At 43.1% G+C, this 14197-nt stretch overlaps 1 protein-coding gene across 4 annotated transcripts in view; it reads left to right on the top strand.

Moving 5' to 3' along the window:
- FNIP2 (folliculin interacting protein 2) overlaps nucleotides 1-14197 on the top strand; it is a 57091-nt gene that overhangs the window by 30989 nt on the left and 11905 nt on the right. For 2 of the 4 annotated variants that reach the window (XM_077300000.1, XM_077299997.1), the window contains exons 4-11: nucleotides 815-915; nucleotides 1013-1084; nucleotides 1683-1783; nucleotides 1921-2010; nucleotides 4744-4815; nucleotides 5517-5637; nucleotides 6731-6932; nucleotides 7452-7540. In XM_077300000.1, the coding sequence (XP_077156115.1) occupies nucleotides 815-915; nucleotides 1013-1084; nucleotides 1683-1783; nucleotides 1921-2010; nucleotides 4744-4815; nucleotides 5517-5637; nucleotides 6731-6932; nucleotides 7452-7540 (848 nt within the window). The remainder of the gene's footprint in view (nucleotides 1-814; nucleotides 916-1012; nucleotides 1085-1682; nucleotides 1784-1920; nucleotides 2011-4743; nucleotides 4816-5516; nucleotides 5638-6730; nucleotides 6933-7451; nucleotides 7541-14197) is intronic. The other 2 variants (XM_077300001.1, XM_077299999.1) reach the window with 1 other exon arrangement.

Here is a 14197-nt window from a genome sequence, read left to right as displayed (position 1 = left end):
AGTGGTTAGGAGTGTGGACTTCTAATCTGGCATGCCGGGTTCGATTCTGCACTCCCCCACATGCATCCAGCTGGGTGACCTTGGGCTCGCCAAGGCAATGATAAAACTGTTCTGACCGAGCAGTGATATCAGCGCTCTCTCAGCCTCACCCACCCCACAGGGTGTCTGTTGTGGGGAGAGGAATGGGAAGGCGAATGTAAGCCGCTTTGAGCCTCCTTCGGGTAGGGAAAAGCGGCATATAAGAACCAACTCTTCTTCTTCTTCTTTGACTGCTGTCCAGGCATGGATCCAGTGGTACACAAGTGGAAACATAAATGAGCTTAGCACAGTTCTGTTTATGCCTGGTGCTTTCTTTCCTATGTATGGTAATGCCAAGGAGGTGGTTGCATAAAATCTTACACAAGCAGAAACGCAGTTGGGGAATACCTTACATTTATCACAGTGCAAGTGGCTACTATGGCCTTTCCCTTATGCTTCTAATTGTCCAGGAGCTCTAGTGCAAGCATGTACTCCACTTTCACTGTACTTGCCTAGTTTTATACCTAGGAACTCGTTCTGAATAAAGCTTTTTGCCATCACAACCTTGGAAATTACTTTCTGTTTATTTATTAGTTTTGATATTTAAGCAGCCTCTACCGAACAGAGTAGTGGTTTAATGAGACTACATATAGAGATAATAATTTTCCCTTTACTTGTAAGGCATTTATGTTACTGCAGATCTGTAAACCAAGTTCAGTTGATTTACAAAGAGAACCTGGCACATTTTTTGAAATTCAACTCTTTTACACTAAGTATTTTCTTTCCTGCCATACAGTATACTCGGCCAGCTTCTGATGTCAACATGTTGGGAGAGATGATGTTTGGTTCGGTGGCGATGAGTTACAAAGGTTCCACACTGAAAATCCACTACATACGGTGAGCTCAGAGTCACAATTCCTATTTTTTATCCTATCAAAGTGTAAAGTTTCTGCTGGCCCTACTAAACCACCAGTATAATTGTTTATCTTGACAGTTCTCCACCACAGCTTATGATGAGTAAAGTCTTCTCTGCCAGAGTGGGCAGTTTTTGTGGAAGTACAACTAGGTAAGACCTATTTCCTTTCTTGTTTTGGTGTGACTATGAAGGGGGGAAGGTGTTTCTTGTTACCGTATTCAAACATTAGGAATAAACTTCAGGCTTCAGCTCCCTCCCTTCTCACATGCAGAGCTTAAGGCTGAAGACTTTCTGCTGTGAAAGGAACCTGCTTTGATGTATTTCTGAGCTTTGACATATTATGTTTTTTCTTGCCGACAAACCAGGGTTTCTAAACTTTGACCGGTCATTCAAAACAATATCAACATTGGCTGCTCTCCCTTTGTCACATGATGGCTGCACCTCTGTTATGCGTTCAAATATGCCATTCCGATGGAATTCATCAGTAAACAACTTAGGTCAGAAATAAACATGTGTTTAGACTCTCCGAATGTGAAATATATTAGCAGCAGGAAAATTCTGTGCATGTGGTTATCAGTACACCTAAAAAGCCAGTGAATTCCAATACGCACAGAGCTGTTTCAAATCCTAAAACCAAAATTGGCTTATGTCCTCTATAAACGTGAAATGTGGCTTCTGTCCTCTACAAACTGCTAGTGACAAATGCAGATTGCCTCCTGACTCTCTTTCCTGGACGTTCCTTTTCCAGCTTGCAAGGCAGCTTTGAATATATCAACCAAGATCCTAATGTAACCAGGCTGAACTCTAATCCAAATGGCTTGGGCCTTTGTCGTAATGGAAATAATCTAGGTAAACCCATGTAACTTTTATACAGTCTCTTCCCCCCCCCCCCTTTCCCCACTGGATCCTGTATCTTTAGTTTGTGTTTGTTTTCCTTGCGTTGCCATTTGATCTGTTTTTAAATACTTTCCATGTTGTATCTTTAGGTGTGTTACAGCTGTGTAGCAACAAACTGCTGCACGGTATGTCTGAAGGGGGGCCCCTCCGGCTCATCCGGAGTGCTTCTTTCTTTTCAGGTTTGTGCAGAACTACTGAGCATAGTGTAGTGTGTCAACTACGGGATTTGGCTTTCTTTGAAATCTTTTGGCATGTGATCAGTAATTGCTCTCCACAAATGGAAGGGGCTACAATGGCGGTGGTTCTTGCATTGTTGTTTTTTGGGGGCAACTTATGAGACTACTCAAAACAGGCTGCATTCACTCTGTCGTGTCACCTACATCTTCCTTCCGTGCACCAGTTTAAGTCATGTAAGCCTGTTAGCTGTACCGCTTCGTGTTCATTCACAGAGAGGTGACGCTTTCCAGTTTTGGGAGGCTCCTTTTGCTGGTGTGCAGTGACAATTTATGTTCCTTTCTCCACATGTAAATAATTCTGGTGTGCTGGGGTTTCTCTTCCATTCTAGGTAACCCTTAGTTCTCAAGTTGGTTTCAAATGTTATAAGATATGCTCATTTTAGAGCCGATCCTTGGGGGTGGGGAAACTACCATCTGATCAAGGGAATGCATGTTAATTTCACACGAGTCACGAATGTTGCATGTTTTTAAATCAAGTGAACTTTTGGGTTTAGTGTTGGCTTCTTGTAACCTCAATTTTATCTTATGAAATTATTGCTGCTCTGCGTAGCCGGTAATAAATCCAGCTGAAAAGGAAGGGAACGCTGTGGTTTGGGGGTATTGGTCTATTATGTAAGCGTAAATGACTCTTAACAAATTTTAATGGAGTTTTGACAGAGGATCTCTCAGCTGAAAGACATGGATTGATAAAGGGGATACTTCTAGGATCCGAAGTACAGTCAAGTAGCCTTGACCTACACTGAGCCTGCCACTGTATGCTTGTAAAATAGATATATTGTCTTCTTGCTCACACTCTGCAAAAAGACAGTCTTCTCTGAAATGCAGAGCCTAGAATTAGGCTCTTTAACTTGCTAATTAACATACTGAAAAGTTTGTGTTTAATACCCAATGTGTGACATGACCTGCACTTCTGCCATGTAATAATGCCTTGTCCAAAAAGAGAACTTGAGTGTTCATGTGTGTATGCACACACACACACACACAGGTGTATCCTGTGCTCTTTGCTTTGGATTTAAGTATGGAAAAAGTTCCAAGAATCAATGCATTGAAAGACTGTGGTCATTTGATCTGATGGAAAGGGGGCCAGTAGTGGAAAAACTGGCTTTCCTCTCTTGAAGAACAACTTTGTGGAAAATTAGGGCCATTTCGCACGGCTTCAAAATAGCACAATGGTTGCTAATTGGAAACGCTACTAATTTGCCATAACCCACGACGTCGTAGACAATCTGCAACAATCCTGAAACCGACCCGCAAAAAGCGCTTCGTTGTAGCGCTTTCAGGGGAATCCAGAAAAGTGGATTCACCCTCCGGATAGCGATACACTCCTGCAACCAATCTGCAACAGTAGCGCTAAAGACCTGTGCGTTACCATTGTTGCTGGTTCTTCAAAGTCCCTCCCCCTGGCTCTCTCCTCCAAACTTCCGGCGAAGCGATCGCCATTTTTTTTTCTCCGAGCGAGCGGGGATAAACGCACCAGCGAGCCTCTTTCTGTTTAGAGGCTTCCCTGGCTTCAGTCCTTCACCTTTAGTCACTAAGCACAAACCACATAAAAGCCCGTTTGCTGAAATAAAGTCCCTTTATTTTTTACACATAAATTCAGCCGAAAATCGGGCCCGTGAGAGGGGGGGGGGTTTATCACTCGAGGCAGCGTGCAAACAATCATACAATCAAACGACAACTAACATTAGGCAGCTGGATGGGTCTCTCCATAGCAACGAATCTACCTAGATTCGTTGCTATGGGTCGTATTTTTTTTTTAAACCTTTCTTAAAGGGAAAGGGGCTGTTTGGGAGCATGCTAACGGCTGCCCATTGGCTGCTTGACGGCCAGGGGCGGGACGAGCTTGGCAATAGCGCTTCCTTTCTAGCGATTTCTGCCGAGACCGGAAGCCTGTGGGAAACGCTAAAAAACGCAACTGATTCCACTACAAAGGCAGGTATGCATAACGACGAATTCCACTATTTTAAATGGCGATTTTTCATTCCGCAAACAATTTGCAACAAAGATCCCCGTGCGAAAAGGCCCTTAGAATGTGAAGAGGAAAAACCTTGACTCTTTGGTCTCTACTTAACCATATAGATATGTACAGATTTCATAATGCAGAGCAAGCAGCTGGAGTGGAGGCGTCTCCTGTACTAGTCTGAGAGCTCCCGAGTGCAATGATGGCTGCATTCATTGAGCTATTTATTCTTTGATGGGTGCTCTTGAGCCCTTTCTTTCCCCACCCTCATAGCACACCAAAAATGAAGAGAGGTAGCTCTGAAACCAGCAACAGCCAATTGCGCATAAACAGAACTGGAGAAGGGAGCACAGCTTCTCTCCCTTCCCCATGCCATTTGCAAAATTAGCTAAGAATTATTTGGAGTATTAAACTCTCTGTGTTGTTCTGAGTTCTCCGTGGCATATGTGTGTGGAAAGGGAAGGCGACTGTAAGCCGCTTTGAGCCTCCTTCAGGTAGAGAAAAGTGGCATATAAGAACCAACTCTTCTTCTACCTTTCTTTTCACTGTATTGACTTTAGTTTGCTCTTAAAATAATTCTTGGCCCATTACTCCAGAACTTTACAAAGTAGCACTACTGAATCTATGCAGCTGGTATGACTCTTGATTTAGAATGCGGATGATAACAAGGATACTTGCCACACCTCAATGATTATCTCTTTCTCTCTCTGATTCAGCACATAGTACCCCTGTTGATATGCCCAGCAGGGGTCAGAATGAAGACAGAGACAGTGGCATTGCTCGATCAGGTATCTATTCATTGGTTCCTTTCCCTTCTTTCTGTCATACTGGAGAGAGTCCAGGGCTGGTTTATCCATGGAGCATGTGATATGGGCCCCACATGGTGCCTTTTGCCCGTGGATCAGGGCTATAGCATCTCTCCTTCCCCATTTTCCCTTTTTAAGGACACTTGGATTGACATTCCTTTCCACTGGGGGGGGGGGCGCTCTGTCCCCAGTTTGATTGTTCCCACCACAATTGTACTCTGCTATGGCCTTGCAGATCTCTAAACTGGCTCTGGTGCTATGGGCCCCGCAAATCCTTAAACTAATCCTGGAACAGCCAGCGGTGTAGTCAACCCCTCCCCAGCCAACCAACCTCACAAAGTGACTGCAAAGGAAATTCTGGAGAGAAGAGATAACCATGCATGCCTCCTGGTGCCTCTGAGAGGAAGGACAGGTCAAAATATAGCTAGAAGCATAATGCCTGTGGCAAAGATGGTGTTCACCTTCTTTCCCTGCTAGACAACTAAATTGGATAAACTCTTATCAAGTATAATCTTTGGATACAGGAGACATTATATATATATATATATATATTGTAATTCCATTAAAATTGAAACCTTGGGTGTCTTTAACAATGGTAATATTCAGTCTCTTGAGGCCTGAGGAATGTGTTCCATAACTTAACGGCCCTAGGAAATGTTGTAATGTTTTTACTTTCTTGACAGCATCTTTGAGCAGCCTCCTGATGACTCCGCTGCCATCCCCAGGTTCCTCCTCCAGCAGCTACCAGCGCCGCTGGCTTCGAAGTCAAACAACAAGTTTGGAAAATGGCATTATTCCGAGGTGGTAGGTTTCAAAGGAATATTCTTCCTAGAACATAATGGCACAGAATCTTATTAATTTACATTTTAAGGTTACGATGCTCTCCTGTCTAACAGAAACCCCTACAAGAGGGTTGAAATGAAGGAATGAAAAGATTAAAAATCATTGCTAAACCACACTAGAAGACAACAAAGCTACTGTTGCAGGGATTAGATGAAATCAAAAAGCACCAAAAGATGGTCGGTCAAACCAAGCTTTTAACGACGGAGTTGTAATAGTGCAGGCCTGTTGAGTTTCTATAGAAAGAGATTCTCAGTGAAAACTTTTCCACTCGAATGTGCTATTTCTAAGGAAACATGATTTTCTTAGGGACTGGCAAGAAGCATTTTGTCATCTTTATATAAAGTGGGGGATCGCATGACCACACATGAAACTGCCTTGTACTGCCTTCTGCATTCACAGCAGATGCCTATCACTGAGTGGTGGCATGTCTATGGGAAAAGGCACCTACAAAGGTATCTGTGCTAAAAGCCTAATTAGGGTGAATTATCAAGCAGTCAGTTGGGTAACATTCACTTTGAACAAGTTGCATTAGTTCAAGCTCTCGGCTCATTCGCATCATACCCTTCATCTCTCCTGCTCCCATGCTGGCATGTCTAATGCTAAGCCTTGTGACCATAACCCTGTAATTCATCACATGCCAGTGCATATGTTAATATAAATTCAGTGGGGCAGGTTGGAGCATCATAAAAATGAGAGAAAACCAAACCAGGCCATCTTGCTGGAGCACATCTGAACTGAAAGCCTGTCTTGAGGCAGGTGAATTATTTAAAGGTATACTTCAGTCAAAATACTAGTTCTTGTGAGGCCGAGGGTCCCACTGGCTCAGGAAAAGGTTTTGTCATTCTAAATACCGTAATGGTTATGAGATAATGGATTTTAAATGCACCAACTAGAGAAGGGCAAAATTACATCAAATTTGAGGGTTTTTAAAAATTATCTAGTTTAAATCTCTTGCTGAGCTCTGAATACCAGAGGTATTATTATTTAAGAAATAAAAACCTACACAAATAACTTACTGTGCTTCTCTTCTGTCCCTCTACTCCACACCTTGCAGGTCAACTGAAGAGACATTCAACATGGCAGATGAAAGCTGCGGTCTCAACCCTGCAATGGTTCGAAGGAAAAAGATTGCTCTCAGCATCATTATCTCTCTGCCAGAAAAGGAAGTGGCACAGAGGGATTTCCAGGATTTCTTCTTTTCTCACTTTCCTTTATTTGAATCGCATATGAGCAAGCTGAAGAATGCAATTGAAATGGTAAGGAGCAAATTGCTCTGGTTGCTATCTTCTATGAAGCAGGGAGAGTAACAGGTCAAGGAGGATACCTCAACCATGGGCTCCATAGCCAAATGGAAATGTGACTGTGTGTCTCCTGTATTAAGTTGCACAGTTTTTTCCTAGGTATCACACTGGCTCCGAATGTGATGTGAAAGTACAGGGTAGACCTCCTTCATGTAGTGCGGCCTTCAGAAAGGAGTCTTCTTGGAGCTTGGTGGGAGAGCAAATGTGTTCAGGGACTGAGGAAAAAGGTTTATGGACCAACCCTCTCCTGTGTCATCAGCTTTCCCACACATACACAGCACCACCAACATGACCTATTTTATATTGTTTTCATGAAACATCTCTTTAGAATAATAGTTTTGCCAAGTACTTAGAGTAAGGGGTGGGGGAGAGAAGGAGTCTTTTGGTCTCTGTTACTAATACTGACATTTTAAAAGTTCTTCAGCAGATCATTTTCATTGTTTTTAACCCACTTTTGTTTACTTTCTTTCCAAGGCTATGATCTCCTGTAGAAAAATAGCAGAAACCAGCCAAAGAGTTCAAGTTTACATCAGCCGTGTCATGGACGCCCTGAGTGAATTCAGGTATGGTCCTGTTGCATGGAAGAGTGCAGGGACACACGCACGCGCACACAAACACATAGCAAAATCTGTATATGTCTGGACTTGCTTTCAAGATATTGCTTACTTTTTCTTGGAGGGTAGATTCTCTCCCCCCCCCCCCCAAATCTGCACAATTGCACCTCTGCTGTTGTAGAGCTTCTGGGTAAAGGATGAGAATGCAAATAGCAAGGTAGAGGTCCCTCATTTTTACAGTAGTGGTGATGGAAGAGGGCCAAGACTCTGCTGGTCAGACCTGTTTCTCAAAGCTTCTGGAATGTGCTTCCATTTGGGAGAGAGCATGACATACCACAGGACGGTTATCCAGCAAGCTTTGTGTCAGGATGGATATCTGGGTCTGAGTCTCAGAGCCCCCGTCCAGCAGCCTCACTACTCCACAGGCACCAGAGAGTCTGAGACTGGCCTCCGAGGGAGGAAAGTGGCCCCTGACCTTAAATCCCTTCCTTGGAATCAAGCAAAGGGACGCATTTCTATTTTATTTATTTTCAAATCTTAAATCTGGATGATTACTCTTTTTTAAAGAAGCAAACGTTTTAAAGTAAGCAGAATTTTTGAAAAGGTTGGTGAGCCCCTTGAGACCTCTGCTAATGAAGGGTGTTCACCAAAGCCAGCAGCTCAGTGGCTTGTTCCTCCAGAGTGGCTTGAAGAAGGCATTCCCTTGGTGCTGGGCAGCGTGTGACTGAACACTAGCTATTGGGGGGAGGGGGCAGAGTTTATTTGCACTTAATTCTATGCAGAAAATAAAAATGACCAAAAAAACCTGTAAGCACACCTACACTGATAAATCAGGAGATAATGCTTGAGATTGTTGTGTGGTACTCTTTCCATTTTGTACCTTAGTCTAGTATTTTGTTTGCTATGAACGACTCCTGTAGGTTTTTTTACTTTCTGTGATTCTTACATGGGGATTTCATGAATTGGGGGGACAGGCGGCACCTATGTGTATGCGTGTGTTAAATATATTTAAGAAATTTCTCCTGGCTGGCAGTTTGTATTAATGTGACCTTCTTGAAGAAGCAAGATGACGGAAAGGTGTGTGAGAGAAGTGCTCATAATAGGCTGTTGCCGGTGGGTTAATTAGGCTGTGTCCTGTCATTCCAGTCTGTTGTGAATAGAAGCTTCCTGTGGCAGAAGAAGCCATTCCCCAGTAAGAGAAGTCTCCCTGTGTCAGACGAGGCTTCTGCCATGCAATTTAGCAGAGTGCCGGGATGCTTCCATCTCACCCTTTAGAGAAGAAAGAATTGAAAGAAGGCCAGTGAAATGGGCCCTGGTGACTCTCCTTCCTTCTGTTTTGGGAGGACAGAGCTGATGCATAAGGAGCAGGGAGCAGAGTGTTGCTAATCCTTCCTTCACCCCCATCTAGCCCTCATCCGTGATTTCATAATTACACTATCTTTCTTCAGAATGGCTTTATCAGAAGAGCTGATAACACTAATAGTTGTGTTATCTGCAGCAGTATACACCCAGGTTTCTAAAAGAGGAGCTACATTCCTGAGACTAGACTTAACTTGGGCAAAGTGGTCAGAATTTTATGAGGGGATAAAACAGAACTGCTTGTTGTTGTTTTGTGGGGGAGGTGGCTTGGGGGGCTGATGGGGGCTTCTTTTATTCTTTTTTTGCATTTGGATTTAAATGTAAAAATGTAAATATTCTCCCTCACCATAGAGTGGTTGTTTAGCATAGTAGTGAAGAGGTAGGACTGAGAAAGCACTTCCTCCAAGATTACTTCAAGGTGACCGCAGAGTGCTTTGACCTCTCAAAATAGTTGTACAAATGCTAAGTATGGCTATCAATTGGTTTCCCTCAGCACCAAGGACTCTTCTTGGCCTTGTTCATTCTGCAGCTTCTTCTGAATACTTATTTCCTGAAAGCTTGGGGTTTCCTCATTCTGTTTTGGAGAAGCGAACATTGGTTTGCTTCCCACTGAAATGAATCCCAACATCGGCATCGGCCATGATGAAAGCATACCAAGTTATCTTAACTAATTTAGTAATATCAAAATGTACGATACCTTTGCAGTGACTGTAAAGCATCTGCCGTAATGATGTAAGTGAAACTGCTAGCTTTTGAAAAATAATTGGTTATTTGGGAAGGGATTTCATGCTTTGGCAGGTGCTTGATCAGCTGGCCGTATTTCAGTTCATTATTAAAGCACCTGACTGGGGCCGTAGCCAAGATGGAAAGGGTGGGTAGAGATTACATAACAAGCATGTGAGTCCAAATGGAAAACACAACCTAAACATGCTGCTTAAAGCTCTCATGGCTTGTTTCCTTCAGTTGGTGTGTAGAAATGACCCCCTATTAGTTTTTTTTTAGTGGGTTTTTCCTCTGGGCAAAATAAAAATGTTCAGCACACTTTCTACCCATAGGGAGTCTTCTTCTAGCAGATTGGAATTTAAAATGTATAACAAATGAGTTTAAACAGGTGAAACTTCTATAAAACCATCCTCTGTGTGTGGATAATTGTCGTGAGCTTCGTTTCTCTTTGAGAGAAGGGGTGTAGGGGCAGAGCGGGGGCTGGGGCTTCTCCTGGGCTTAACCAGGCCGCAGCATGAGTCTGTGACCCTGGCCCAACTTTCAGGCTGCCAACAACTGCTACGGCCACCCTGACAATGAGGGTGCTGGCATGGCTGGCAGTGCATAACTCATGTACAGCACCAATCAGCCTCTTTGAGGAGTTGCCAGCAGCGGCTGGGCCAGTGAGGAACCGGTGGGGGTGGGGAGGGGCAGGCAGTCGGGCACACATATAATGAAAATAAATAGCATAAAGGGAAACAAAAAAAACCAACCTGGAAAACAGGTGAGAACTATGGAAATTAAAAATATAAATAATTTATTATTAGAGCTCAAAATGCTTAAAAACTATAAAAGAATATCATATCTATTTGGCAAATATATAAACACAGTTGTACATAATTTTTTTTTCAACAGGGGGTGGGGTATACTTCCTTAATCTACTATGATTGGTTCTGGTCCTGCAATATATTCGTATTGGTTGTTATACGCCAGGCAGAATTCCCAGCCAGGAAATATTACTGATTCCTCCCCTGGATATTGGAAAATCGAGCTGTTGGGAGGTCACTTTGGACCTTTTCACAAAGAAACACACAGCACAATTTTCCAATTAAAATTGAGGAAGCATTTATCCCCCCCCCCTGTTGAAAACTGAAATTTTTTTCATGTACAACTGTGTGTATCTGTCTGCTGACCTCTGAGGAAGATCAGTGTGATTCAAATGTGTTTGGTCTGAACTTGTTGGTATTAGTGGTGTGCACACTGAGATGCTTTATGTGTGCCCCAGTAGATAAGTTATTCATTTATGGTTTTTAAATGTTTTGAGCTCTGATGATAAGTTGTTTACATTTTCTATATACAGGTTTTCCCCTGGCCCTTTTGGACCTCACACATATGGTGAAGCCTGGCCCATGAGGTCTTGGGTGGAACTGTGGAGGCAGGCAGGGAGGACCAAGCAGTTGGTGCTCCCTGGGTCTCCTCAAGGCCTGTTGCCAGGAGATGGTGCTTGAGATTGTTGTGTGGTTCTCTTTCCACTTTGCACCTTAGCTTAATTTTTTTTCCTATGAACTACTCCTGCAGGCTTTTTTACTTTCTGATATTCTTACATAGCAGTATCATGAATGGGGGGGGTGGCATCTATATGTGTGTTTGTGTGTTACATATATTTAAGAAATTTCTCCTGGCTGGCAGTTTGTATTAATGTAACCTGCTTGAAGAAGCAAGTTGACGGAAAGGTGTGTGAGAGAAGTGCTCATAATAGCTATTGCTGGTGGGTTAATTAGGTTGTATCCTGTCATTCCAGTCTGTTGTGAATAGAAGCTTCCTCTGGCAGAAGGTCACCCTCTATCAGACGAGGCTTCTGCTGTGCAATTTAGCAGAGTGCCGGGATACTTCTATCTCGCCCTTTTGAAAAGAAAGAATTGCAAGAAGGCCAATGAAATGGGCCCTGGTGACTCTCCTTTGGAAGGGCAGAGGCTGAGCATGTACATGTTGGCTCATTTAGAAGAAACTGCTGCTGCACATCAAGAGGGAGTACATGTCTCAGTCAGTAACCTTTTATTGGCATAAAATATGTATAAAACATACAGAAATAGGGCTTAAAATTTCAACGAAATAATAAAATAGGCCATGGGGTTACATAACGAACAGATCTTAAAATGATTAGATAAACTATAAAAATAAAATACAAAATAAGCAGCATATTATAAAAGCATCTTAATTAAGACTCTGGCAACTATAATGGTTACCTCTGGGTCTTTGTCAGAGAGCAGGAATTACAAGGTCATAGACTTACTTACAAAAGGCTTGATTTCCAGCAAAGCAACAAAACTGTCATCTCGACATTGCTCATATCATCTAACAAAATGTGTGAGGTAGAGCCAGGACAGCTAGAACCACATAGGCAGAGTCTCACATGGTATGGAATACGGTTAAACCTTCCCTCTAAGACCTTTGAGGGGAAAGCATTCATTCATGCAAGGAGAAAAGCTCTTCTCAGGGGTGGGACATCAAGAAGATGTAGATATGTAGGCATACGATTTCTCTGCATAGTGATGCCAAAGAATGCTGGAGAGCAGACACGAGGATGGGTAGGCATGAGTTCCTGATGCTCATGGTCTAATATTCTCTGTTTAATAATCATAGAATCATAGAGTTGGAAGGGGCCATACAGGCCATCTAGTCCAACCCCCTGCTCAATGCAGGATTAGCCCTAAGCATCCTAAAGCATCCAAGAAAAGTGTGTATCCAACCTTTGCTTGAAGACTTCCAGTGAGGGGGAGCTCACCACCTCCTTAGGCAGCCTATTCCACTGCTGAACTACTCTGACTGTGAAAAACTTTTTCCTTATATCTAGCCTATATCGTTGTACTTGTAGTTTAAACCCATTACTGCGTGTCCTCTCCTCTGCAGCCAGCAGAAACAGCATCCTGCCCTCCTCCAAGTGACAACCTTTCAAATACTTAAAGAGGGCTATCATGTCCCCTCTCAACCTCCTTTTCTCCAGGCTGAACATTCCCAAGTCCCTCAACCTATCTTCATAGGGCTTGGTCCCTTGGCCCCAGATCATCCTCGTCGCTCTCTTCTGTACCCTTTAAATTTTATCTACGTCCTTCTTGAAGTGAGGCCTCCAGAACTGCACACAGTACTCCAGGTGTGGTCTGACCAGTGCCGTATACAATGGGACTATGACATCTTGTGATTTTGATGTGATGCCTCTGTTGATACAGCCCAAAATGGCATTTGCCTTTTTTACCGCTGCATCACACTGCCTGCTCATGTTTAGTTTACAATCCACAAGTACCCCAAGGTCTCGTTCACACACAGTGCTACCTAGAAGCATATCCCCCATCCAGTAGGCATGCTTTTCATTTTTCTGACCCAGATGCAGAACTTTACACTTATCTTTATTAAATTGCATCTTGTTCTCATTTGCCCATTTTTCCATTGTGTTCAGATCTCGTTGAACTCTCTCTCTATCTTCCAGAGTATTTGCCAGTCCTCCCAATTTGGTGTCATTTGCAAACTTGATGAATAGTCCCTCCACCCCCTCATCTAGATCATTAATAAATATGTTAAAAAGTACCTGGCCGTGCACCGAGCCCTGAGGTACCCCGCTACTCACCTCCCTCCAGTCTGATGAAACACCATTGACAAAAACTCTTTGAGTGCGGTTCTCTAACCAATTCCCTATCCACCTAACTATCTGAAAATCCAGATTGCAGTCCTTCAATTTATCCATCAGAACATCATGGGGAACCTTGTCAAAAGCTTTACTATAATCCAAGTAAATGACATCAACCGAATTTCCACGATTCAGCAAACCTGTTACTTGGTCAAAAAAGGAAACTAGGTTGGTCTGGCAGGACCTGTTGGAGACAAATCCATGCTGACTTCCTTGGATCACCAAATTGTCCTCCAGATGTTTGCAGATCGCTCCCTTTAATATCTGCTCCATTATCTTCCCCACAACAGAGGTCAGACTCACTGGTCTGTAGTTTCCTGGGTCATCCTTCCTCCCTTTTTTGATCCGGAAGATACATTTTTCTTCCAGAGGTAGTAGGGAGTTCAGATAGATGCCAATGGAGACTAATTTTTGTTCAGTAGTCTGGAACTATCAAAATTTAACAGGTTAAATTTAGACAAGTTAAAAGGCTGCCAGTTTCTACTCTAAAATAGTCTGACCCAAAATTTAAAAGTAGCAATCCAGGCCCTTGTCTCTACCTTAATTTGGCCAAATTCTGTGCAGATGGCATAATAGGAGACACAATTGGGAACCTGTGCAATTTGCCTATAGAAAGCAGATTGAACACCCTCAACAGATTTATTAAAAGCAGGAACCCATAAGGGGCATCCAAACAGGAGCTGGGACATCACTTTGGCATTACAATTTTTAATTGCTGCAGGAATAAATTGGTTACCTTTCGCAGAGAAAAATAACTGTTTTATCCGGGAAGATGTGCATGTGGCATTTTGGCCCATAGGTGCAATCCGACGTAACAATTGCAGAGGGCTGCAGTGATGCTCCTCCCTGTTTATGGAAGTGTCCATCTTGCTTGTCTCACATGTCATCTCATGCTGTGATTTGTGGATCCAACATGGCTGATA

The sequence above is a fragment of the Paroedura picta genome, chromosome 10, assembly GCF_049243985.1.
Source record: "Paroedura picta isolate Pp20150507F chromosome 10, Ppicta_v3.0, whole genome shotgun sequence".
Classification (NCBI taxonomy): domain Eukaryota; kingdom Metazoa; phylum Chordata; class Lepidosauria; order Squamata; family Gekkonidae; genus Paroedura; species Paroedura picta.
Note: the sequence above shows the minus strand (reverse complement) of the source record. Positions and strands in the feature narration are given on the sequence as shown.